This window comes from Cherax quadricarinatus, chromosome 32 (genome assembly GCF_038502225.1).
Source record: "Cherax quadricarinatus isolate ZL_2023a chromosome 32, ASM3850222v1, whole genome shotgun sequence".
Classification (NCBI taxonomy): Eukaryota; Metazoa; Arthropoda; class Malacostraca; order Decapoda; family Parastacidae; genus Cherax; species Cherax quadricarinatus.
This window is the reverse complement of record NC_091323.1, coordinates 11,524,707-11,549,696: the sequence shown is the minus strand read 5'-3', so window position 1 is coordinate 11,549,696 and position 24,990 is coordinate 11,524,707. Positions and strand designations below refer to the sequence as shown.

The following is a 24,990-nucleotide window of genomic DNA, read 5'->3' as shown; positions in this document are numbered from 1 at the left end:
GTGGTGATGGCAGGCATTGGTGATGGTGATGGCAAGCAGTGGTGGTGGTGATGGCAGGCAATGGTGATGGTGATGGCAGGCAGTGGTGGTGGTGATGGCAGGCAGTAGTGGTGGTGGTGATGGCAGGCAGTGGTGATGGTGATGTAGGCAGTATTGGTGGTGGTTATGGCAGGCAGTGGTGATGGTGATGTAGGCAGCAGTGGTGGTGGTGATGGCAGGGAGTGGTGTTTGTGGTACAACAGAACAGATAATTATTTCACTGGGTATTACCAACACAGTATAGATATGGGCTGCACATCTTGCCGCAATGCGATTATGACTTGGGAAGAGAATAACTGAATTATATTTCCTTCACCTAAACAAGCTGGTATTTACATCGTATTATATCCTCTGTACAGTACTTACACTATATACAATGAGACAATAGAAAGCATAAGACACAGTGTGAACCGTGAACGACCAACAGAGAATGAAGGCAAGACTGCCAAAGTTGTTTAACAAGTGTACCACATCGCTTCACAGTTTCGGTGGGCTTTCTTGTAATTGACTGGTTGAACCGAGATACTAGTTTAATGACGAGGCCCCTTTGATCGTTAAACCTATAGCACGTGGTTCACTGGTCCGGAGGCAGCCTTCGTGTGTGTGACATACACCAAATAAAATGTAACATACTCTTACGTGCCACACCAGGGCAAGGAAAAGTGCAGGCAGATCAAAATTACATAATAAAACTGAACCACAGCTACTCCACAGCTACTCCACAGCTACTTCACAGCTACTTCACAGCTACTTCACAGCTACTTCACAGCTACTTCACAGCTACTTCACAGCTACTTCACAGCTACTTCACAGCTACTTCACAGCTACTTCACAGCTACTTCACAGCTACTTCACAGCTACTTCACAGCTACTTCACAGCTACTTCACAGCTACTTCACAGCTACTTCACAGCTACTTCACAGCTACTTCACAGCTACTCCACAGCTACTCCACACCTACTCTCCGATATTACAAGAAGAACTAGATAGAAGCTCTCAAAAGTGTCAAGAGAGATACCTCGCTCCTCGTAGACCAGTTGCTAGCATCTTAATTAACTTCACCAACCAAGGTGACAGGATCAGTCTCGTTGGCCCATATCACCTAGCAGCAAACAGGTACCTGCGTATTAATCAACTGCTGTGGGTTACATCCTGGAGGCGGTAATATATATCTGAGCTGAGCTTCGAAATGAGTCAAGGTAAACTGCACTGAGGCCGTGCATTCTGCTCTGAGAACACGGCGAATTTCTCAATACCGACTCAGGCTTCTCAGATAAACAATAAACACTAAGCAAATTTACTTACCAAGAGGATAGAAATGTACAGAGCGGGACTGCACGTTTTAAAGACATATAAGAGGTGAAACCAGGAGTTTTGCAAAGTATTACGGAGTATGAATAATGTATCAGAATGGAAAGATGTCAGCAGCTAAAAAGAATCTCAAAGGTCTGTCTTTCCATTAAGCTATTTCTCCTTCAACAGTATGAGATATTTACTCCTCCAGTTAAGCATTTCAACCATGTGTACTAAACTGAAAAGTCTCATTTACCTCACACTACATACTACATCAGCCTGAGTCCACGATCTCTACATTGCCAGTTGCAGTAGTTCCAAAATACCTTTTAACTTTGCGTTCCAATGATATAGACCATTTTCCCCTGATATTGCAAACATTAAAATTTATTCAGATTCTGTGTGATTTTTTTATGAGTACATATTCTTTTTTTTTTAAAAATACAGCCGTATTATTTTACATTTTTCAGATTCATTTCTTGGAAATTGAAAGTAAACATGTTAGCCTCTAATTATTTAACAAAAAACGTATATACCTGCTCGTGTATGTGTGTATATATATATATGTCGTGCCGAATAGGCAGAACTTGCGATCTTGGCTTAAATAGCAACGCTCATCTTGCCATATAGGACAAGTGAAAATTTGTGTATGCAATAATTTCGCCAAAATCATTCTGAACCTAACGAAAAAAATATATTTGATTGTGTTTGTTTAGTACTAAATTACTGTAAACAAATCTAAAATATATTTAGTTGGGTTAGGCTAAAATAAATTGCTCTTTTTATAATAAGGTTAGATAAGTTTTCTAAGATTCTTTTGGTGCAAAATTAAAAATTTTTACATTAACATTAATGAAAAAAATATATCTTTAAACGTATAAGAGAAAATTTCAGAAAGGACTTAATTTTAAATGAGTTCTTGCTAGTTGACCAGTTTTACATATTCGGCACGACATATATATATATATATATATATGTCGTGCCGAATATGTAAAACTGGTCAATTAGCAAGAACTCATTTAAAATTAAGTCCTTTCTAAAATTTTCTCTTATACGTTTAAAGATATATTTTTTTCATTAATGTTGATGTAAAAATTTATAATTTTGCACCAAAAGGAACTTAGAAAATTTACCTAACCTTATTATAACAAGAACAATTTATTTTAGCCTAACCCAACTAAATATATTTTAGATTTGTTTACAATAATTTAATACTAAACAAACACAGTGAAATACATTTTTTTCGTTAGGTTCAGAATGATTTTGGCAAAATTATTGCATACACAAATTTTCACTTGTCCTATATGGCAAGATGAACGTTGCTATTTAAGCCAAGATCGCAAGTTCTGCCTATTCGGCACGACATATATATATAAATATATATATATATATATATATATATATATATATATATATATATATATATATATATATATATATATATATATATATATATATATATAATACACACATACACACTCAGGGCAAGAGCTGTGTCTCAACCCCTGCTACCAGATACAGGTAAGTACGTACACACACACACACACACACACACACACACACACGCCAGGAGCTCGGACTCGACCCCCGCAACCTCAACTAGGTGAGTACACACACACACACACACACACACACACACACACACACACACACACACACACACACACACACACACACACACACACACACTTGTATTATAATTATTTCTTAAGAATTTCGAATTTTTTTTACAACACCAGGCAAACTTCATTTCGTGATTGCATAGTTCCTAATGGTTCTTCTTGCAATGGTTCTTCTTGCAACGGTTCTTCTTGCAATGGTTCTTCTTCCAATGGTTCTTCTTGCAATGGCTCTTCATACGCAACTTAAAAATGATTATTAACCTCAAAATAATATCTCTCATTCTCATCCTCTCAACCATTCTCATTCTCACAATAATTCTCCTCCTTATTATTCCCCTCACAATTATCCTCATAATTCATATCTTCATATTTATCACCCTCATTATTCTCCTCCTCACAATTCTTCTCATAATTCTCATCCTCACATTGGTTCTCATCCTTATAATTTTGATCCTCACAACAATTATTTCCACAATTCTCACCCTCACAGTTACCCTTTAAATAATTCTGATCCTCACAGCATGTCTCATCCTCACAACAATTCTCATCTTAACAATTGTTCCACCTGTCATTACCTGAATCTTCCTCGACTCTTTCTCACTGTTTTTTGTTCGTCCTGTGAATAGCCAACCGATGTGGGAATTGGGGGGGGGGTCGTACGGCAGGGATGTGGTCGTATTTCAGTGAGGGTCGTACCGCAGCAGTGTGGTCGTATTTCAGTGAAGGATTCACTGTACTGCAAAGAATTGATCGTATTTGCGTGAGGGTACTACAGCAGTGGGGTCGTACTGTACTGAAGCGGTGTGGTCGTATTTGAGTGGGATCGTACTGTGAAGCAGCGGTGTGGTCGTACTTGGGTGGGGGTCGTACTGCAGTGGTGTGGTCGTATTTGAGTGGGGTCTTACTATACTGCAGTGGTGTGATCGTAATTGAGTGGGGGTCGTAGTGCAGCGGTGTGGTCGTACTTGAGTGGGGGTCTTACTGCAGTGATGTGGTCGTATTTGAGTGATGGGGTGGTACTCCATTCCAGTGGCGTCGTCGAATTGGTGGGAATCGTACTTCACTGTACCGGTATGGTCGTACTGGATAGATGAGGGTCGTACATCACTGCAGCTGTGTTTATCATACTGAAGGGAGAAGGTTGTATACCATTATTCTTGTGTGGTCGTACTCCAGAGTTATGGTCGTAGCAAAACGCCGGCCTGTGAACGGCCATTTAAGCAGTCGTGTGCCCCCCTCCCCATCCCCTCCAATCTCTCTTCTCAAGACACCAACATTAGCATAACAAACGTCTCGCAAGGATGCGGTGATCTCGGAGGCTTGGCGTGTTATGATGGTCTCCCGGGTTGCCTGCGCATCTCTCAAACGGAGATGTGGATGCTTTCTCATCTCACGTTGTTTAAGGTAGGGAGGAGAGGGAGATTGGTGCTTGTAGAAGGTAGGGAGGGGAGGGAGACTAGTGCTTGTAGAAGGTAAGGAGGGGAGGGAGATTGGTGCTTGTAGAAGGTAAGGAGGGGAGGGAGACTGGTGCTTGTAGAAGGTAAGGAGGGGAGGGAGACTGGTGCTTGTAGAAGGTAAGGAGGGGAGGGAGAGTGGTGCTTGTAGAATGTACTGAGTGGAGGGAGACTGGTGCTTGTAGAAGGTAAGGAGGGGAGGGAGACTGGTGCTTGTAGAAGGTAGGGAGGGGAGGGAGACTGGTGCTTCTATGCGAATGGATAGATAAGGTTAGGTGAGTGGGATTCCTGATCTGGGTCACACCTGAAAACTCTGGTCACACATAACTCTCTTGGCCACACTTGAACACCCTGATTCGAGCCACACCCTAGAATCAAGGAGCCACAATTATGCATTGTTGCCCTGGAAACACATGTAAGCTGTTGCCAGGAGACGCAATTCTTGGCCATTCCTGAAGTCACAAACCCTGGAAACACCTCAAGAGTCTTGGGTCACGCCTAAGGTCCACTAATTTATATTTATGATGTGATGTAAATGGTTTAGAAAACCGACAAGTTGAAGAGTGAGACACTTGTGCAACATTTGGGAACCTTTACTGAGGAAACGTTTCACCAGCCAGTGGCTTCTTCAGTATAATACACAGAAGAACGGTGGAAGTTGAAGAGGAATTTGAGGTAATCAGTCCCTCAGCCTAGAGTTGATGTGTTCAGTCCATTAATCTTAACGATCACTTGAATCTTCAGACTACTCTACCAAGTATCTGGATTCCAACTTGCAGAAGAGATAGTATGGCAGGGGGAGCGGGATGTGCTGGACGAATGCTGGAGAGATGTGCAGGAGTGGATGCTGGATGAGAGGATTAAGAGATGTGGGAGATGAGGATCCGAAAGCATGTTTGGCAGTATGAAGGTCGATGAGCCGTGAAACGATTAATGTACGTCGGAGATAATTGGAATGGAAGCGAGAGAGTGATGGAGTGGGGGATGGGACGTGCTGATGCAGGAGTGAGGGATGGGACGTGCTGATGCAGGAGTGAGGGATGGGACGTGCTGATGCAGGAGTGAGGGATGGGACGTGTTTATGCAGAAGTGAGGGACTGTTGATGCAGGAGTGAGGATGGGACATGCTGATGCAAGAGTGAAGGACGTGCTGATGCAGGAGTGAAGGACGTGCTGATGCAGGAGCGAGGGACGTGCTGATGCAGGAGTGAAGGACGTGCTGATGCAGGAGTGAAGGACGTGCTGATGCAGGAGTGAAGGACGTGCTGATGTTGGAGCGAGGGACGTGCTGATGCAGGAGTGAAGGACGTGCTGATGCAGGAGTGAAGGACGTGCTGATGCAGGAGTGAAGGACGTGCTGATGCAGGAGCGAGGGACGTGCTGATGCAGGAATGAGGGACGTGCTGATGCGAGAGTGAGGGATGGGACGTGTTGATGTGAGAGTGAGGGACGTGCTGATGCAGGAGTGAGGGATGGGAAGTGCTGATACGAGAGTGAGGGATGGGACGTACTGATGCAAGAGTAAGGGATGGGAGGTACTGATGCAAGAGTGAGGGATGGGACGTGCTGAGGTTGGTGTAGCAACTCAAGTATTCTCGAAATCTTCAGCATTTTCACCATTTAGCGAAACTGGATGTAGTGTTTTGCTACGCTATTCCATATGATTGTTCCACAGTAGGAACAAAAGCTAACTATGTTCCTTTGTCAAATTCCATCACCCAGGATGTGGATTCATATAAGGTGTTGAAATCTGTCATCCTGAGCTGGGAGACTTTAGTGGGGCGTTTTTTATATTGTCAAGTATAGCAGGTGGGTAGGAGCAGGTTGGGGAGATGGATAGATTGGAGAGAAGAAAGGATAGATTGGAGAGAATGGGAGAATGAAGCGGAAGGGTAGCGTTCGCTAATTTGGATAGTACTCTCTGAAGTACCCACACGCACCGGTACATCACACACAAACACACACACACAAACACACACACACACACACACACACACACACACACACACACACACACACACACACACACACACACACACACACACACACACACACACACACAAACACACACACACACACACACACACACACACACACACACACACACACACACACACACACACACACACATACACACACACACACATGGACGAACGGACGCACGCGCACGCTCTCTTCAAATTCTCATGCATCTCTGGGGAAATTTCCCATTCCCAGGAGCTCTAGTTTTATGCGGAGGAACAAGCACAGTTCCTCGGTGTTTGTTTATCCAACAATGTGAGGAGGGTTGTGTGTTCTGAGAGTAAGAACACGGGCTACGACGAGGATGTTGCTCATGAAACAGGCATAAAGAGGAGGGAAGGACATGGAAATTTAAAAAACCATGAAATAAATGGAGGGAAGTAACAGGATAAGGAACACTAATCATAGCAGAGATTAATTCGAAGATCGTGATAGTTGTGATCTTCACAACATCAGTATTAATGTTATGGCAGCAATTTCCTTAGCGGCATCAACAAAGCGAGAACATGATAAACGCAACTCTCATTTATCAATTATTATTACCGGGAGGCGCAATCGCCTCCGTGGAGCGGTCACAGTCCAGGAAAGGCAAAATTACGAGAAAAATAATAAAGACAAGGACGTTAACATATGAGTATACTGAACTGAAGTCTTAGTTCACAAGATTTGTCCGCCATCTTACCTGTTCATGTTCATAGGACGATAAGGAATTTCCAGAAATTTTGCCAGTGCTGAAGGTAAATAGTTCTTCAGTCTTCATATTTTGCTCTTATATTGTATTGATAAAGCCACTGGTTGGCGAGGCGTCTACAAATATACTCAGATGTTGCACATATGGTTAATTCTGCACACTTCCATTTGAATCTTACACGGGAAGACGCTGTTACCTTCATTATAAAGCAGAAAAACTGCCCAGAAACACAAAATATACTCGAATCGAGAAAAAATCAATACAACAATCCGAGGGGAAGAATGGACACGTTGCACTCTAGTCATATTAGTACGAAAATAGACTATATAAAACTGAAGATCACCAAAGGCCTGACAGGTCAGAGACAGGGCCGAGGTTACCATGCGGAGAATCTCACAGTAATCCTTATCTCCGTCACATAATATACACTATAAAAATAAGTCAAGGCAGACAGTAATGCTTACGTAAATTGTAGGTGGCAGCTGAAAGTGACATATGAAGAAATGAAACCCTAAGAAATAGAAGAAACAAATAACAAAGTCACAATACCGTGACTGGAACAATACACAAATAACTCGCACATTGGAAAGAGAAAAGCTTATAACGAGGTTTCGGTCCGACTTGGACAATCACAAGTCACACGACAGAAGAGAATGAGTGAGCCAGTATATACAGGCGAGGGGGACAGGGACGGGAGAAAGAGAAGATGAAAAGGAGGTAGTGGTAGTAGTACTAATACTGGTAGTGGAAGTAGTAGTAGTAGTAGTAGTAGTAGTAGTAGTAGAAAGTTGGAGGAGGCGTTTCTCGGTAACAGTACCAGGAACAGTGGACAGATGGTGCTCCTTGTGTCCTGACAGTGATATCACATCAAAACAATTACTACTGTCTTCAGTGTTATATTCTGCATTCGACTGAAGAAGTTTCCTGTGACGGCGAATATTTTGGCAGCAGAGATGCCCAACTGTTTCACATGAGTCTTATTCATGGTGTTCCTTGTGGTCTCTACCGGGAAGTGAAAACTGTAACATTAATAACACAACACTAATTTACAATTATTCTACATTTTTTTCTTTACAATGACCCCTACGGACGGAGGATTGAGCCTCCATCATTCCTTGAACTGAATGAGCCATGCGGATTTACTGCTTCATAAAACATAATTACGTATCCCCGAAGGGATCACCTTGGTTACCTTATTAACGTTTTATCTTACTTCAACGTATCGACTTTATTCCGCTCGTAGCTCCAGAACTCCCAGACAAGACATAAACAATAACATGTTACATATGAGAAATATGGAAGATCTAGCCAAATCGAGTCAGATTTCGATACTATATCATTCAGCATTAAAGCATAATTAGATATCTCTAAGACAATTTAAAAAAAATAACCCTTGTGGTCCAGTTATTTTTGACGCCATTTTGTATATATGCATTTACAAAACTTCCCCAAAGTTGATATAAAAACAACCAAGCTAATCTTGTTCTAAGACCCCATTTAAATACAAAACAAAAATTCAAGTTTATTATTGAAGACCTGGGAAGGTCAAAAGGGCTAGACGGACGAGAGTAAAATTCCAGTGTGTAGCTCAAACTATTTTGTGTGTATAGTTAAATTACATTAAATAATTTTGAGTTTTCCTCTTCTGAGCTCCTTCAATATTTAATGACGATACGTCTCAGTGCCAGGATATTTCTTAATAAATTTCCTTTGCGTGCCGGCAAATTATTAGTAGTAAAATATTACAAAAAAACTTGGAGTCGTAATCCTTGCCATAACCGGAGAATAACTCACTTGATCGGCTTCAAACTTTCACCACTGGTGTGGTTTCCTGAACACTGGGTGATATAAGTCCCAAGTGTCAATTTTATTGAAGAAAGTGATATTCGTTTTTTTTTTAATCAATAACTAAACAATGGTTCCATTCATTGTCCTGGAAATATTACTGACGATTCCTTCTGTCAGGTGAATAATTTATCCTTAGTTCAAGTTGGTTTAAATTTGAAATTTTACTGAAATTGTTGAAATACTTGGAATCGTTGGAATCAGATCAGTTACTGAAGAATGACTTTTCTGATCGGCTTCAACCTTTTTAAATTAGTAGGATTTATTAAAACACAGCTCGTCACTCTGAGCTGTTAAGTTTCAAACCTTTAAGGAAAAGGAGAAGATGTAAACTAGAAAGAGAAAGGCGTTCCCTATACAGGCGAAGGCAAAGAATAACAGAGCGGCTGAATGAGGCCAATATATCTGCAATACGTAGGGAGACACTGGTCACTGAAATAGCAAACATCGAACTAAAGCTAAAGGAATCTTACAGGAGCCAAGAAACTCGGGAAGAACTAAAAGCCATATGTGAAATTGAAAGAAATCCAAAATATTTCTTTTCTTATGCTAAATCAAAGTCAAGAACAACGTCCAATATTGAGCCCTTACTTAAACGAGATGGGTCCTACACAGATGACAGCAAGGAAATGAGTGAGCTACTCAGGTCCCAATATGACTCAGTTTTTAGCGAGCCGCTAACCAGACTGATAGTCGAAGACCTAAATGATTTTTTATGAGAGAGAGAGACAGAATTTGATAGACACAAACCTATCTGATATTATCCTGATTGGAAATGACTTCGAAAAGGCGATAAATGACATGCCTATGCACTCTGCTCCAGACGCAGACACATGGAACTCAGTGTTCATCAAGAACTACAAGAAGCCCCTATCACGTGCTTTTAACATCATATGGAGAAGGAGCATTGACACAGGGGTCGTCCTACAGCTGCTAAAAACATACATAGCCCCACTCCACAAATGAGGCAGTAAAGCAATAGCAAAGAACTACAAACTGATAGCGCTAACGTCCCATATCATAAAAATCTTTGAAAGGGTTCTAAGAAGCAAGATCGCCACCAATCTAGATACCAATCAATTACACAACCCAGGGCAGCATGGGTTTAGAACAGGTCGCTCCTGTCTGTACAACTACTAGACCACTATGACAAGATCTTGGATGCTCCAGAAGACAAAATGCAGATGTAATATACACAGACTTTGCAAAAGCCTTTGACACGTGTGACCATGGTGTAATAGCGCACAAAATGCGTTATAAAGGAATAACAGAAAAAGTTGGTGTAATAGATCTATAATTTCCTAACAAATAGAACACAAAGAGTAGTAGTAAATAGAGTAAAGTCTGAGGCGGCTACGGTGAAAAGCTCTGTTCCACAAGGCACAGTACTCGCTCCCATCTTGTTCCTCATCCTCATATCTGACATAGACAGGGATATAAACCACAGCGCCGTATTTTCCTTTGTAGATGAGACCCGAATCTGCATGACAGTGTCCTCCATTGAAGACACTGCAAGAATCCAAGCGGACATCAACCATATCTTTAAATGGGCCACAGAAAACAATATGATGTTCGATGATGAGAAATTTCAATTACTCCGATATGGAAAACGAAGAAATTAAAACTACATCGGAGTATTAAACAAATTCCAAGCACACAATAGAGCGAAAAACTAATGTAAAAGACCTGAGAGTGATCATGTCAGAGGATCTCACCTTCAAACACCATAACATTGTATCAATCGCATCTGCTAGAAAAATGACAGGATGGTTAATGAGAACCTTCAAACCTAGGGATACCAAGCCCATGATGACACTTCAGGTCGCTTGTTCTATCTAGAGAACCGTCACGGCACGCATAACTGAGATAAAACACCTCAATTACTGGGAAAGCTTGAAGTTCCTCAACCTGTACTCCCTAGAATGCAGGAGAGATACATGATTATATACACTTGGAAAATCCTAGAGGGATTAGTACCAAACTTGCACACGAAAATCACTACCTACGAAAGCAAGAGTCTCAGCAGACGATGTAACATCCCCCCATTGAAAAGCAGGGGTGTCACTCGCACGATAAGAGAAAACACAGTGTGTGTCAGGGGCCCAAGACTGTTCAGCTGCCTCCCACCATACATAAGGGGGATTACCAATAGACCCCTGATTGTCTTCAAGAAGGCGCTGGACAGGCACCTAAAGTCAGTACCTGACCAGCCGGGCGGTGGTTCGTACGTTGGATTGCGTGTGGCCAACAGTAACAGCCTGGTTGATCAGGCCCTGATCCACAATGAGGCCTGGTCAAAGACCAGACCGCGGGGGCGTTGACCCCCGAAACCCTCTCCAGATATACTCCAGGTATATCCCACTTAAAAGGTTGGTATATTTAATAGAATGTGTAGATGCCAGTTTGCTAATTTTGATCTCGGATTGGTATAGTGCTAGTTTACCTTATTGCATTATTTTGCTTTGATACTGGTAAGGAGTTCTTGATCCAAGGAACTGGACTTATCTTCCCTTTCCATGGAACATATATGAAATGCCTACCATTCCATAGACGCTAAACCCTGTAGGGTTTAGCGTCTATGGAATGGTAGGCATGGTAGGCATTTCGTGGTAGGTATATCATGGTAGGCATTTCAAAACGCTAAACCCTATGGGTTTAAAAATAACTATGGGTTTAACTATCCCAAACCATACCCCAGGCCGGGATTGAACCCGCGGTCATAGAGTCTCAAAACTCCAGCCCGTCGCGTTAGCCACTAGACCAGCTAGCCACAATAAGATTCATCCAACTAGGTATGGTTTGTTTGCAATCGTGTCATTACGATTTCTTGAGTCATGTTGACGGCAGTGAAGGGACTTGAGCTAGAGTTCGTCACGGCCACGCTAGCTGGAGATTCGTCTGTAAAAACTTGCATTTGTGGTCACAGAGGTGCCTGTGCTAACTTTCCTATGGTGTAGAAATATACCTAGTTGGATGAATCTTATTGTGGCTAGCTGGTCTAGTGGCTAACACGACGGGCTGGAGTTTTGAAACTCTATGACCGCGGGTTCAATCCCGGCCGGGGGTATGGTTTGTTTGCAATCGTGTCATTACGATTTCTTGAGTCGAGTTATGTGACTATGGGTTTAACGTTTTCCTCTGATTAAAATATAACAATTGTGAATGGCATCAACCTTGAATGGTTGATGCATCATAAATAATGGAGGGAGCGGCTCGTGGGTACAGACTGTGTAGGCACAAATTTTGTTGGATTCTGTGTAATAACACGAAAATACATCTTCTGGTCAACTTTAAACTTATAATATTGATGTGTTTTTCTCAAAGGAAACATTCACTTGATGTTAGGTTGTGCAAGTTATCATGTGTCAATTTTATTAATTAAAATGGTTTCTGTGAGATAGTGTTCTAATCAGATATAAATCACAGAGTTTGACTTTATTTGGTTATCCTACGATAACCAAAGTTAACGTAAGTTAACGTAAAACTTACTTAACAGCTGGGCAATCTTAGAGAAAAGTTTGGATTGATTCTGGCCTCTGTTGGTTCCAATTTGCTTTTATGGAAGAAACTGGAGTAACTGAAATACTCCTATTCATGCGATAATTTCTGAGTGTCGCATTTGATTAGCTTCAACCTTTCCATGTTGATTACTTCATAGTGCAACATCTAAAGTTTGTGAATTTTAAGATATTGGTCTCTTTGATCCCTCTGATTCCCTTCAGATCTTCAAAGCTAATATTTAACTGCATTATCAACTTATTCCCGTAGTAATGAGGCACAGGGGAATGAGGTTATAGAAGACGGGATTCCCTCTCTGGGATCGAACAATTACCGAAATGTATTTATAATGTATTACCCGCACACGGGTGAGACCGAGATATATTACAGTTATTAACAGACGCATATGTGTTATTATGGAGGAAAGATAGACATGAAGGCTGTGTTATCTTTGAGGAAACAGATGGGGCAGCAAGAAGGTCGTATTCTCTCTGGAGGGAGAGACGCAGCTGTCTGGTTGAGAGATGGACAGAAAAGCCAGGTTCTCTTTGGACAAAAGGCGCAGCTGCGCATTAGAGAAGGAAGATGGAGGGGAAAGTACAGTTAAATTTGGAGAAGACACTCAGACGTGAAGGCAGTGTTATCTCCCGGTGAAAGATTCACATTGACTGGAAGTTCGTGTTATCTTTGAGGAAGAAACAAGTCCAGTATTTTATGGGCGCTCCGGAAACTTCGCCAAAGTTAGTGGAAATAATTTTGCGACGACACACTGCACTTTGCAAGAAATAAAAAAAAAAGTCGCCAGAATATTTTTTGTTGTGCCTCTGTGGCGTTTTTATTAGATCGAAGAATATATTATTGACGCCTTATTTTAATTTTATAATTGTGTTTTGAACGAAAAGTATTCAGACTTGACCTGTACATTAAGCTTTTAGTTCAAATCTAAAATAATTTATGGTTATTACTCTTGATGTCAGGAATAAATGGTGTCCTTGGAGACCCTCGTTATCTCCGCAACCCTAAAACATTTCTCCCTACAACTACACCACGACCCCCAACCCACACATTTCCATTTCACACTACTTACCTTCAACCAGTATTTCTTATTCCCCAATCACACCACCTCTCCATTTCATACTACATTCCCTACCTAACATTTCCTATTCCCCATCCCACACCACCTCCCTAGACCCACATTTCCTCCACTATACCTAATCTCAACCTCACCCCAACACCAACTGCTTAACAACCTTAACACTTCCCCAAAACACACATACTATCTCCCACGAGCTGCCTAAGTTGAAGAGAGTTTCACGTAAGATATATAATCTATCCAAGTTTCGGACTTGGCGCAAGTTTATCAGGCCTGCAAAATCCGTCTTCAGACTCCCAGTTTAATATCTCCGAAATTAGCTTTTCTTTAATACTCAAACAATAGTTTGGACTCCAGTAATTTTAATATTTAATAACTGAATTTGTTTCAATCTAATATTCATCTGGCAGTTTCAACTCCAGCAGCTGTAAGGTTTGATAATGATAAAAGTTGTTTTAAACATATTTGAGAGGTGTAGTTATAGAAATAGTCTACCAGATGAGGACAAATTTTTAAATGTTATTGTTGTGGACAAAATTTATTGTTGATTGCGAGAAACACATAAACAGTCATTGAATATCACAATTCTTTCACACGACCCACACCCGGGAATATCTCACTTGGGTTAAACCCCATTAGTTCTAAAATTTTTTGAGAACCAGATAGTTTCGATCATCTTTAAGTTGCGTTTACACTGACTCAATTCTTTCCAGTTTCCTTTCCTAGTATATCTCAATAAAAACAAACAATATTATGAAATTTGCTTGAAAACAATTGGTTCTCTCAGTTCTCGTTTCTTCCCCTTTTGTTTCCCATCTTCCTTCTCCTTAAATCCTCTTTCCCTCCTTCCCCATTCCCCAAAGAACTTCGTAGTCATTTTTTGACATGACCAGAAACGATGATGAGGATTGTATCATATTACGTAAATTTTTACACGCAGTCTACAAGAGGAATATACATTTAGCCACTTTATGACATTGCTCTGTAGCAGAGGTCAATAAATTTTAAAGAATAAACTCACAAAATGCTAACAATTTCGAAAATTGGTTCTGGCTAGAAACTTGGTGCCATAAATTTCAAGTTTTCATCATCAGTCATAAAAGATAAAGTAAATAACTGCAATATTTGATAAATTTTTAAAGATAAGCAAGTGATAAGAGTGTCAAGCTGACGCGAAACATTTCACGAGGTATTATACTGGATCAGCTATTATTATTATTATTATTATTATTATTATTATTATTATTATTATTATTATTATTATTATTAATTATTATTATATTTATACTTCTATCATTATTATTATGATGGGGAGGGCATACTGCGATCATTGAGTCTATGAACGGGTCTCAGATCCTCTAAGGGTGATGGAGAATGCTGGAGAATGGCTGTTTGATCTACGGAATTTTGGCCTACCTACATTATATATATATATATATATATATATATATATATATATATATATATATATATATATATATATATATATATATATATATATATATATATATATATATGCAATAAGATCAGAGTAAACAGGTGATTTCGGAATCTGCAAAACAACCACTGTGAAAGAATAGAGAAATTCCAAGCGTTTGGAATTTCTCTATTCTTTCACAGTGGTTGTTTTGCATATATATATATATATATATATATATATATATATATATATATATATATATATATATATATATATATATATATATATATATATATATATATAAATATATATATATATATATATATATATATATATATATATATATATATATATATATATATATATATATATATAATCTTGATGCCTCAAAGATATACGTATGTGTATTAAGGGCGAAGAGGTGCTGTTACTGTATCCAGAAAAGACTAGCGAAAGAGACAAAAAAGAGTGAAGCGCCGAGATACCTAATTAAGAGCAATAATTTGATAGCTCATAAAGAGTTGCAGTATTTTATATGCTCTTTGAGGATTACCTTTACGTGTTGTGGAGTTTACTCCTCTGGACTCCAACTCCACTTCATTCTCCAGCACTCTCTAAGTCTTTAGTTCTGTGTCTTCTTTGTCCACCTGCTCCTCGTCCTCCAGCTCAGCTCCCTCTCTACCTGCAGTTTCCCCTCGTCCTACTCGCTGGATACGAGTGACAGTACCTGCCACTGCTCTCTCTTGAAAGGTCATCGTCAGTGTGTAGGTAAACAACACATCAGAGAGGCGCGACGACAGCATTCCTGAAGACCCCCAAGTGACCATCAGTCGGGTCGGGTAAACAAGATGACCTGAGACGACATCCTGACCTACGCCCACATATCAACCGCATGCCCACATACGAACCTCGCCCCCACACCTTCATTAATATCAGCCGTCCATGAAACGACAATGATGCTATGACAAACATGGAGGGATACAGATAACAAGCCAAGAAACATAGTGATGTAATGCAAGACACACTAGACTATCTCCCACATTAGAATGGAAGCTGAAGGAAATGTCTGGAGGAGTTGAGAGAGAGAGAGACTGAAACAAAGCAAAGGAGCAGACAAGAGAGAGAGAGAGAGAGAGAGAGAGAGAGAGAGAGAGAGAGAGAGAGAGAGAGAGAGAGAGAGAGAGAGAAAGAGAGAGAGAGAAGAAAGTGGATGAGAGGTACAATAAGAGAGCCTCGTACTAAACATCCTTTCATAAGGCCACATGAAAAGCTCTGGGAAAGTCTTCACAAGGCAGTAAACAATGTCTGAATCAACGTCACAGGAACACTGAGGCGGTATTCAGGGCCGTGTATTTGGAAACACCATCTCAAAACATTTTTCAAAACACTATCAAAACCCTTTTGAAATTTCTCTTCAAAACAATTTTTATATAACTTGTTAAAAAGAAAAACATTGAGTGTTTTGGAAACATTCCTCTGTCAATATTTTTGTAAATACTTATCAAAATATTTGAGAATATCGCTAAAAAATTTTTTTTTTTTTTTTTGGATTTACAAATTTGTCGAGGGGTCTTTTCGGAAAGGCATCAAAACGTTTTTTGGCAACTCTAGTCTTCATATCTTTTTATTCTGAAATACTGCTCAGAGTGGTCATAGACAGAGCCACGATTAGTGAACGGAGCGTCGAGTCTCCACCACTGGGACTTAGCGCTTTATTTTTTTTCCATATTATTACGAACACACGAACACAGGTGTAGAATGGCCTGCACACATTGTTGTAATTGATTAAATAGCAGAGCAAGCGAAAAACAGAAGTTATATGACTTGTATATCCTTCATCAAATAAGCAAGCTCGTATATACGTATGTACACTATTTACAATATGTACAGCAATGTAAGAGCAAGTGGACAACACTGTGATCAAGGGAAGCAAAAACCAAGAAGCCAGACAAAACACCGTGATCAACTAGCAACCTAGCGAAGTCTGCCAATGCTCAAGTGAACCACACTGGCCGATGAACCGATGTGCTGATATAACGACAGGGCTCCTATTGATCATTAAATCCTTAGCATCCGGTTCGCTGGTTGGGAGGCAGCCTATATGGGAATGTGACATGCGCCAATAAAATGTAACATACTCTTAGCATACCACACATTTAAAAAGTAGAAAATAATTGAAAATCATTGTTCATGGACTGTCATTAAATATCTATCGTCTTGCTCTAAAAAAAAAAAACCTGCAGACTGGATATCATATTGGAGGGAGAGAGTATGGAGGAGGTATATGTATCCAAATATTTAGGAGTGGACGTGTCAGCAGGCAAAGCATAGAATTGATGAGGGGAAAAAGGTAAGTGGTGCACTGAGGAGTCTGTGGAGACAAAGAACTTTCTCCAGGGAAGGTAAGAGGGGAATGTATGAAAGTATAGTTATACCAACGCTTTTATATGGGTGTGAGGCATTGGTGATGAATGTTGTTACAAGAAGTCTGGAAGCAGTGAAGATGTCATGTCTGAGGGCAATGTGTAGTGTGAATATAATGCAGAGAACTAGTAGTTTGGAAATTACTAGGAGGTGTGGGATTACCAAAACTATTATCGAGAGGGCTGAGGGGTTGTTGTGGTGGTTCGGACATGTAGAGAGAATGGAACAAAATAGAATGACTTTGAGAGTGTATAAATCTGTAGTGCAGGGAAGGCTGGGTAGGGGTCGGCCTAGGAAAGGTTAGAGGGAAGGGGCAAAGAAGGTTTTGTGTGTGAGGGGATTGGACTTCCAACAGGCATGCATGAGCGTGTTTGATTGAAGTGAATTCAGACAAATGTTTTTTAGGACTTGACATGCTGTTGGAGTGTGAGCAAGGTAATATTTATGAAGGGATTCAGGGAAACCGGCAGGCTGTACTTGAGTCCTGGAGATGGGAAGTACAGTGTCTGCACTCTGAAGGAGGAGTGTTAATGTTGCAGTTTTATAACTGTAGTGTAACGCACCCTTCTGGCAAGTGTGCGATGGAATGAATGACGAAAGATTTTCTTTTTCGGGCCACCCTGCCTTGGTAGGAGACAGCAGGTTTGTTAATAATATATATATATATATATATATATATATATATATATATATATATATATATATATATATATATATATATATATATATATATATATATATATATATATGTATATATATATATATATATATATATATATATATATATATATATATATATATATATATATATATATATATATATATATATATATATATATATATATATATATATATATATATATATATATATAATATATATATATACATATACATATGTATATATAAATACATATATATATGTATATATGTACATATATATATGTATATATGTACATATATATACATATATATGTATATATATACATATATATATATATACATATATATATATGTATATATATACATATATATATATATATATATATATATATATATATATATATATATATATATATATATATATATATATATATATATATATATATATATATAAAACACAAATTTGACAATTGTAACGTTCCCAGCTGGAAGGACTCTCAGTCAGCTATTTTCTTTTAAATTTCCTGGAGAAAATGGAGGACTGTAATTTTAGATGGGTGGTCTTAAGGCTTTACAAAAATATTATATGCAAGTCAAATTCTTCTGAATAACTTAAAGTGGATGGAGAGGTTCTAGGAGCTATGTGAAGATGGTTGTAGTTGTGGTGGCGCTGGCTGGTGAGTGCTGATGATTGTGGGTAGTAATGCTGATTTTGGTTGGTGGTGATGGTTGTAGTTGTGGTTTTGGTAGTGACTGTTAAGGGCTGTGGTGATTAAATTGTTGGTAGTGGTTGTGGTGAATGGATAGTGTGAGGAGTATAGTGGTAAGTGATGGTTGTAGTGTTGATAGGGAAAGCGGCGGTGGTGATGATGGTTGGTGGTGCTGTTGGTTTTGGTAGTGGTGACAGGCAGTGGTGGTAGTGTTTCTGGGTGTTATAAATATAAGTAGGGTGTTAGTGGCTTGCTGTGTAGGGGTGTACTCAGATATAAGTGTTGTGTGCACCCATACATCAAACATACAACTTCAATGCAATCTTTACCAAAAGCTCTGACATACACAGTGGTCATACAGCTGAGAGGCTCAGAGCTCCTGCATATTCGAAGAATATGTTCCAAATGCGAGCCATTCAAGAAATGAATGACCGCTAATGAAGTCCTTGACAAGGTTCAAAGTGAACATGCTGATGGCTGCTTGTTGCATTGTATAATAGCTGCCTTCTAGCTGTTCGCGAGGTCAAGCATGGGGAAGGAATAACACTTAATCCAGGCAAGAGAGGAGTTGCCTTTTGCAGTTCTCTAGTCCAGAAATCCCCTCCATGGAGGTTCCTTGTCGCTGGTGAGGGGCTCTTGATCCAGGGAATTGGATCTGCGCTCTAGTTCCCTGGATTGAGCCTGAATACCTTCCTCCCCCCCCCCCTCCACATGCGCTGTATAATCCGACATGTTAAGCGCTCCCCCTTGATTATAATAATAATAATCTAGTCCAGAAATCAGAGATGAAGAAGATACTTAAGGAGAAGCCAAATTTGTGCCTCTTATGTAGTTTTGCAACTTCAGCAATCAAGTTGGTGGAAGATGCAAATTAGCGCAATAAACTTTTGGCAGCCTTGATTGCAAGATTTACCACTTGAATCTTCATAGTGAATATTGAGTTATATTCAACCATGAGAGTCACAACTTCAGTGCTGATCTATTTATTCTTACCCAAACATAGGTAGTAATACTTTTGTGTCTTGAGATAATTTCTCTCTCTCTCTCTCTCTCTCTCTCTCTCTCTCTCTCTCTCTCTCTCTCTCTCTCTCTCTTACACAGAGTTTTACAAGGTTAGGTTTACGGTTCCTAACTTTATTTACAAGGTATGAGCTGTTACCTACATCAACTCTCTCTCTCTCTCTCTCCCTTTGTTCAAATCTTCCATCTTACCATAACTTCCCTACCATCACGTTTGCCTCTGCCTCCCCGCCCCCCTCCTGTCATCGTGCTCCTTCCTCTCTTTCCTTTTATTTTCTTCCTCATCCTTCCTCCATCACCATTCGTCTCCTCCCTCTCCACTCTTACATCTTTTATCCTTTTGCCTTACCAGTGCACCGCTCACCCAGGTCTTCCCATTCCCACGGATGCCTCCTACCTCTCACCCCTACAGGTCGCCTCCTCTCCTTATACCTCCAACGGAGATCTCAGATTCACCTTCCCTCCTCTCCTTTACAGGACGCCGCTGGGGTTGGAGGACGTCAGTAAGTATCCTACGCTGCTGGCGGAGGTGCTGAAGGATCCCCGCTGGTCTGAGGATGACCTAGCAAAGCTCGCCGGTGGTAATTTCCTGCGAGTCTTACAGCGAGCCGAACAGGTAAGTTGCGACGTAAATGTACGTCAGTGACGAATCATGGACGCCAATTGAATCCTGCCTAGATTACGGACGAGCTTATGGGAATTCTGAATGAAAGATATGAGAACCTTGATCTTGCTGTTAGAGAGAGAAATTCCATAAGTATTAAGTGCAGTTTTCAAAGAGCAGAACCAATTAGTAAGAGCCAGAAGAAAAACTCTCAGGATGAGGAGTTACACAGATGACCAGAAGCTACTAGTGATCCCAGAAACTATGTAAAAGGAACAGTAATTTATATATATATATATATATATATATATATATATATATATATATATATATATATATATATATATATATATATATATATATATATATATATATATATATATATATATATATATATATATATGTATATATATATATTTAACACATCGGCCGATTCCTACCAAGGCAGGGTGGCCCGAAAAAGAAAAACTTTCATCATTCACTCCATCACTGTCTTGCCAAAGGGGTGCTTTACGCTACAGTTATGAAACTGCAACATAAACACCCCACCTTCAGAGTGCAGACACTGTACTTTCCATGTCCAGGACTCAAGTACGGCTTGCCAGTTTTCCTGAATCCCTTCATAAATATTACCTTGCTCACACTCCAAGAGCACGTCAAGTTTTAAAAACCATTTGCCTCCATTCACTCCGAATAAATACTCTCACGCATGCTTGCTGGAATCCAAGCCCCTCGCACACAAAACCTCCTTTACTCCCTCCCTCCAACCCTTCCTTGGGCGACCCCTACCCCGCCTTCCCTCCAATACAGATTTATACACTCTCGAAGTCATTCTGCTTTGTTCCATTCTCTCTACATGCCCGAATCACCTCAACAACCCTTCCTCAGCTCTCTGGATAATAGTTTTGGTAATCCCACACCTTCTCCTAATTTCCAAACTATGAATTCTCTGCATTATATTCACACCACACATTGCCTTCAGACATGACATCTCCACTGCCTCCAGCCTCCTCCTCTTTGCAACATTCATTCATCACTCATGCTTCACACCCATACAAGAGTGTTGGTACAACTAGACTCTCTCTCATACATTCCCCTCTTTGCTTCCATGGACAAAGTTCTTTGTCTCCACAGACTCCTAAGTGCACCACTCACCCTTTTTCCTTCATCAGTTCTATGATTCACCTCATCCTTCATAGACCCATCTGCTGACATGTCCACTCCTAAATATCTGAATACATTCACATCCTCCACACTCTCCCTCCAATATGATATCCAATCTTTCTTCACCTAATCTTTTTATCCTCATCACCTTACTCTTTCCTATATTTACTTTTAATTTTCTTCTTTTACATACCCTACCAAATTCATCCACCAACCTCTGCAACTTCTCTTCAGAATCTCCCAAGAGCACAGTGTCATCCACAAAGAGCACAGTGTCATCCACAAAGAGCAACTGTGACAACTCCCACTTTGTGTTTGATTCTTTATCTTTTAACTCCACACCTCTTGCCAAGACCCTCGCATTCACTTCTCTTACAACCCCATATATAAATATATTGAACAACCACGGTGACATCACGCATCCTCGTCTAAGGCCTACTTTTACTGGGAAATAATCTCCTTCTCTCCTACATACTCTAACCTGAGCCTCACTATCCTCATAAAAACTCTTCACTGTTTTCAGTAACCTACCTCTTATACCAAACATCCGCAACATCTGCCACATTGATCCCCTATCTACTCTGTCATATGCCTTTTCGAAATCCATAAATGCCACAAAAACCTCTTTACCCATATCTTAATACTGTTCACCTATATGCTTCACTGTAAACACTTGGTCTACACACCCAATACCTTTCCTAAATCCTCCTTGTTCATCTGCTATATAACTCTCCATCTTACTCTTAATTCTTTCACTAACAAGTCTACCATACACTTTACCAGGTATACTCAGCAGACTTATTCCCTTATAATTTTTGCTTTCTCTTTTATCCCCTTTGCCTTTATACAAAGGAACTATGCATGCTCTCAGTCAATCCCTAAGGACCTTACCCTCTTCCATATATGTATTAAATAATAGCACCAACCACTCCAAAACTATATCCCCACCTGCTTTTAACATTTCAGTCTTTATCCCAGCTGCCTTACCCCCTTTCATTCTACCCACTGCCTCACTAACTTCCGCGACACTCACAGCTGGCCCTTCCTCACTCCTACAAGATGTTATTCCTCCTTGCCCTATATACGAAATCACAGCTTCCCTATCTTCAGCAATATTTAACAATTCCTCAAAATATTCCCTCCATCTTCCTGATACCTCTAACTCTCCATTTAATAACTCTCCTCTCCTATTTTTAACTGTCAAAAACATTTGTTCCTTAGGCTTCTTCAACTTATTAATCTCACTCCAAAACTTTTTCTTATTTTCAACAAAATTTATTGATAACATGTCACCCACTCTCCGCATCATTTCTACTTTGTAAAAACCTCTCAATTGCAAACTTTTTCTCCCTTACTACTCTTTTTACATCATCATTCCACCAATTGCTCTTCTTCCCTCATGCACCCACTTTCCTGTAACCACAAACTTCTGCTGAACACTCTAACACAACATTCTTAAACCTACCCCATACATCTTCGACCCCATTGCCTATACTCCCACCAACCCATCTATCTTCCAATAGTTGTTTATAACTTACCCTAACTGCCTCCTCTTTTAGTTTATACACCTTCGCCTCACTTACTTGCTGCTTCAAGTTTCCTTGTATCCCATCTACCTTGTGCTCTCACTGTAGCAACAACTAAAAAATGATCTGATATATCTGTGGCTCCTCTATAAACATGTACATCCTGAAGTCTACTCAACAGTCTTTTATCTACCAATATAAAGTCCAACAAACTACTGTCATTACGCCATATATATATATATATATATATATATATATATATATATATATATATATATATATATAAATTATGTAGAACAGGACGATAATAAACTGTGCACTATTAGGGTCACTATTAGGCAAATAGATAAATTAAAACCTAACAAATCCTCAGGCCCTGATGAACTGTATGCAAGGGTTCTAAAGGAATGTAAAGAGGAGCTTAGCACACCTTTGGCTAATCTTTTCAACATATCACTACAAACTGGCATGGTGCCAGATAAGTGGAAAATGGCAAATGTGATACCTATTTTCAAAACAGGTGACAGGTCCTTAGCTTCGAACTATAGACCAATAAGCCTAACCTCCATAGTGGGAAAATTTATGGAATCAATAATTGCCGAGGCAGTTCGTAGCCACCTTGAAAAGCATAAATTAATCAACGAATCTCAGCATGGTTTTACAAAGGGGCGTTCCTGCCTTACGAATTTATTAACTTTTTTCACTAAGGTATTTGAGGAGGTAGATCATGGTAATGAATATGATATTGTGTATATGGACTTCAGTAAGGCTTTTGACAGGGTCCCACATCAGAGACTATTGAGGAAAATTAAAGCACATGGAATAGGAGGAGAAATTTTTTCCTGGATAGAGGCATGGTTGACAAATAGGCAGCAGAGAGTTTGCATAAATGGGGAGAAATCAGAGTGGGGAAGCGTCACGAGCGGTGTTCCACAGGGGTCAGTGTTGGGCCCCCTGCTGTTCACAATCTACATAAACGACATAGATGAGGGCATAAAGAGCGACATCGGCAAGTTTGCCGATGACACCAAAATAGGCCGTCGAATTCATTCTGACGAGGACATTCGAGCACTCCAGGAAGATTTGAATAGACTGATGCAGTGGTCGGAGAAGTGGCAGATGCAGTTTAATATAGACAAATGCAAAGTTCTAAATGTTGGACAGGACAATAACCATGCCACATATAAACTAAATAATGTAGATCTTAATATTACGGATTGCGAAAAAGATTTAGGAGTTCTGGTTAGCAGTAATCTGAAACCAAGACAACAGTGCATAAGTGTTCGCAATAAAGCTAATAGAATCCTTGGCTTCATATCAAGAAGCATAAATAATAGGAGTCCTCAGGTTGTTCTTCAACTCTATACATCCTTGGTTAGGCCTCATTTAGATTATGCTGCACAGTTTTGGTCACCGTATTACAGAATGGATATAAATTCTCTGGAAAATGTACAAAGGAGGATGACAAAGTTGATCCCATGTATCAGAAACCTTCCCTATGAGGATAGACTAAGGGCCCTGAAACTGCACTCTCTAGAAAGACGTAGAATTAGGGGGGATATGATTGAGGTGTATAAATGGAAGACAGGAATAAATAAAGGGGATGTAAATAGTGTGCTGAAAATATCTAGCCTAGACAGGACTCGCAGCAATGGTTTTAAGTTGGAAAAATTCAGATTCAGGAAGGATATAGGAAAGTACTGGTTTGGTAATAGAGTTGTGGATGAGTGGAACAAACTCCCAAGTACCGTTATAGAGGCCAGAACGTTGTGTAGCTTTAAAAATGGGTTGGATAAATACATGAGTGGATGTGGGTGGGTGTGAGTTAGACCTGATAGCTTGTGTTACCAGGTCGGTTGCCGTGTTCCTCCCTTAAGTCAATGTGACCTGACCTGACTAGGTTGGG

General features: G+C 39.9%; 1 protein-coding gene across 1 annotated transcript in view; it reads left to right on the top strand.

Annotated features, from left to right (window-relative positions):
* Window positions 1–24,990, top strand: part of LOC128690163 (dipeptidase 1) — a 132,193-nt gene that overhangs the window by 68,754 nt on the left and 38,449 nt on the right. Inside the window, exon 8 of the mRNA XM_053778719.2 lies at window positions 20,268–20,406. Within this exon, the coding sequence (XP_053634694.2) occupies window positions 20,268–20,406 (139 nt within the window). The remainder of the gene's footprint in view (window positions 1–20,267; window positions 20,407–24,990) is intronic.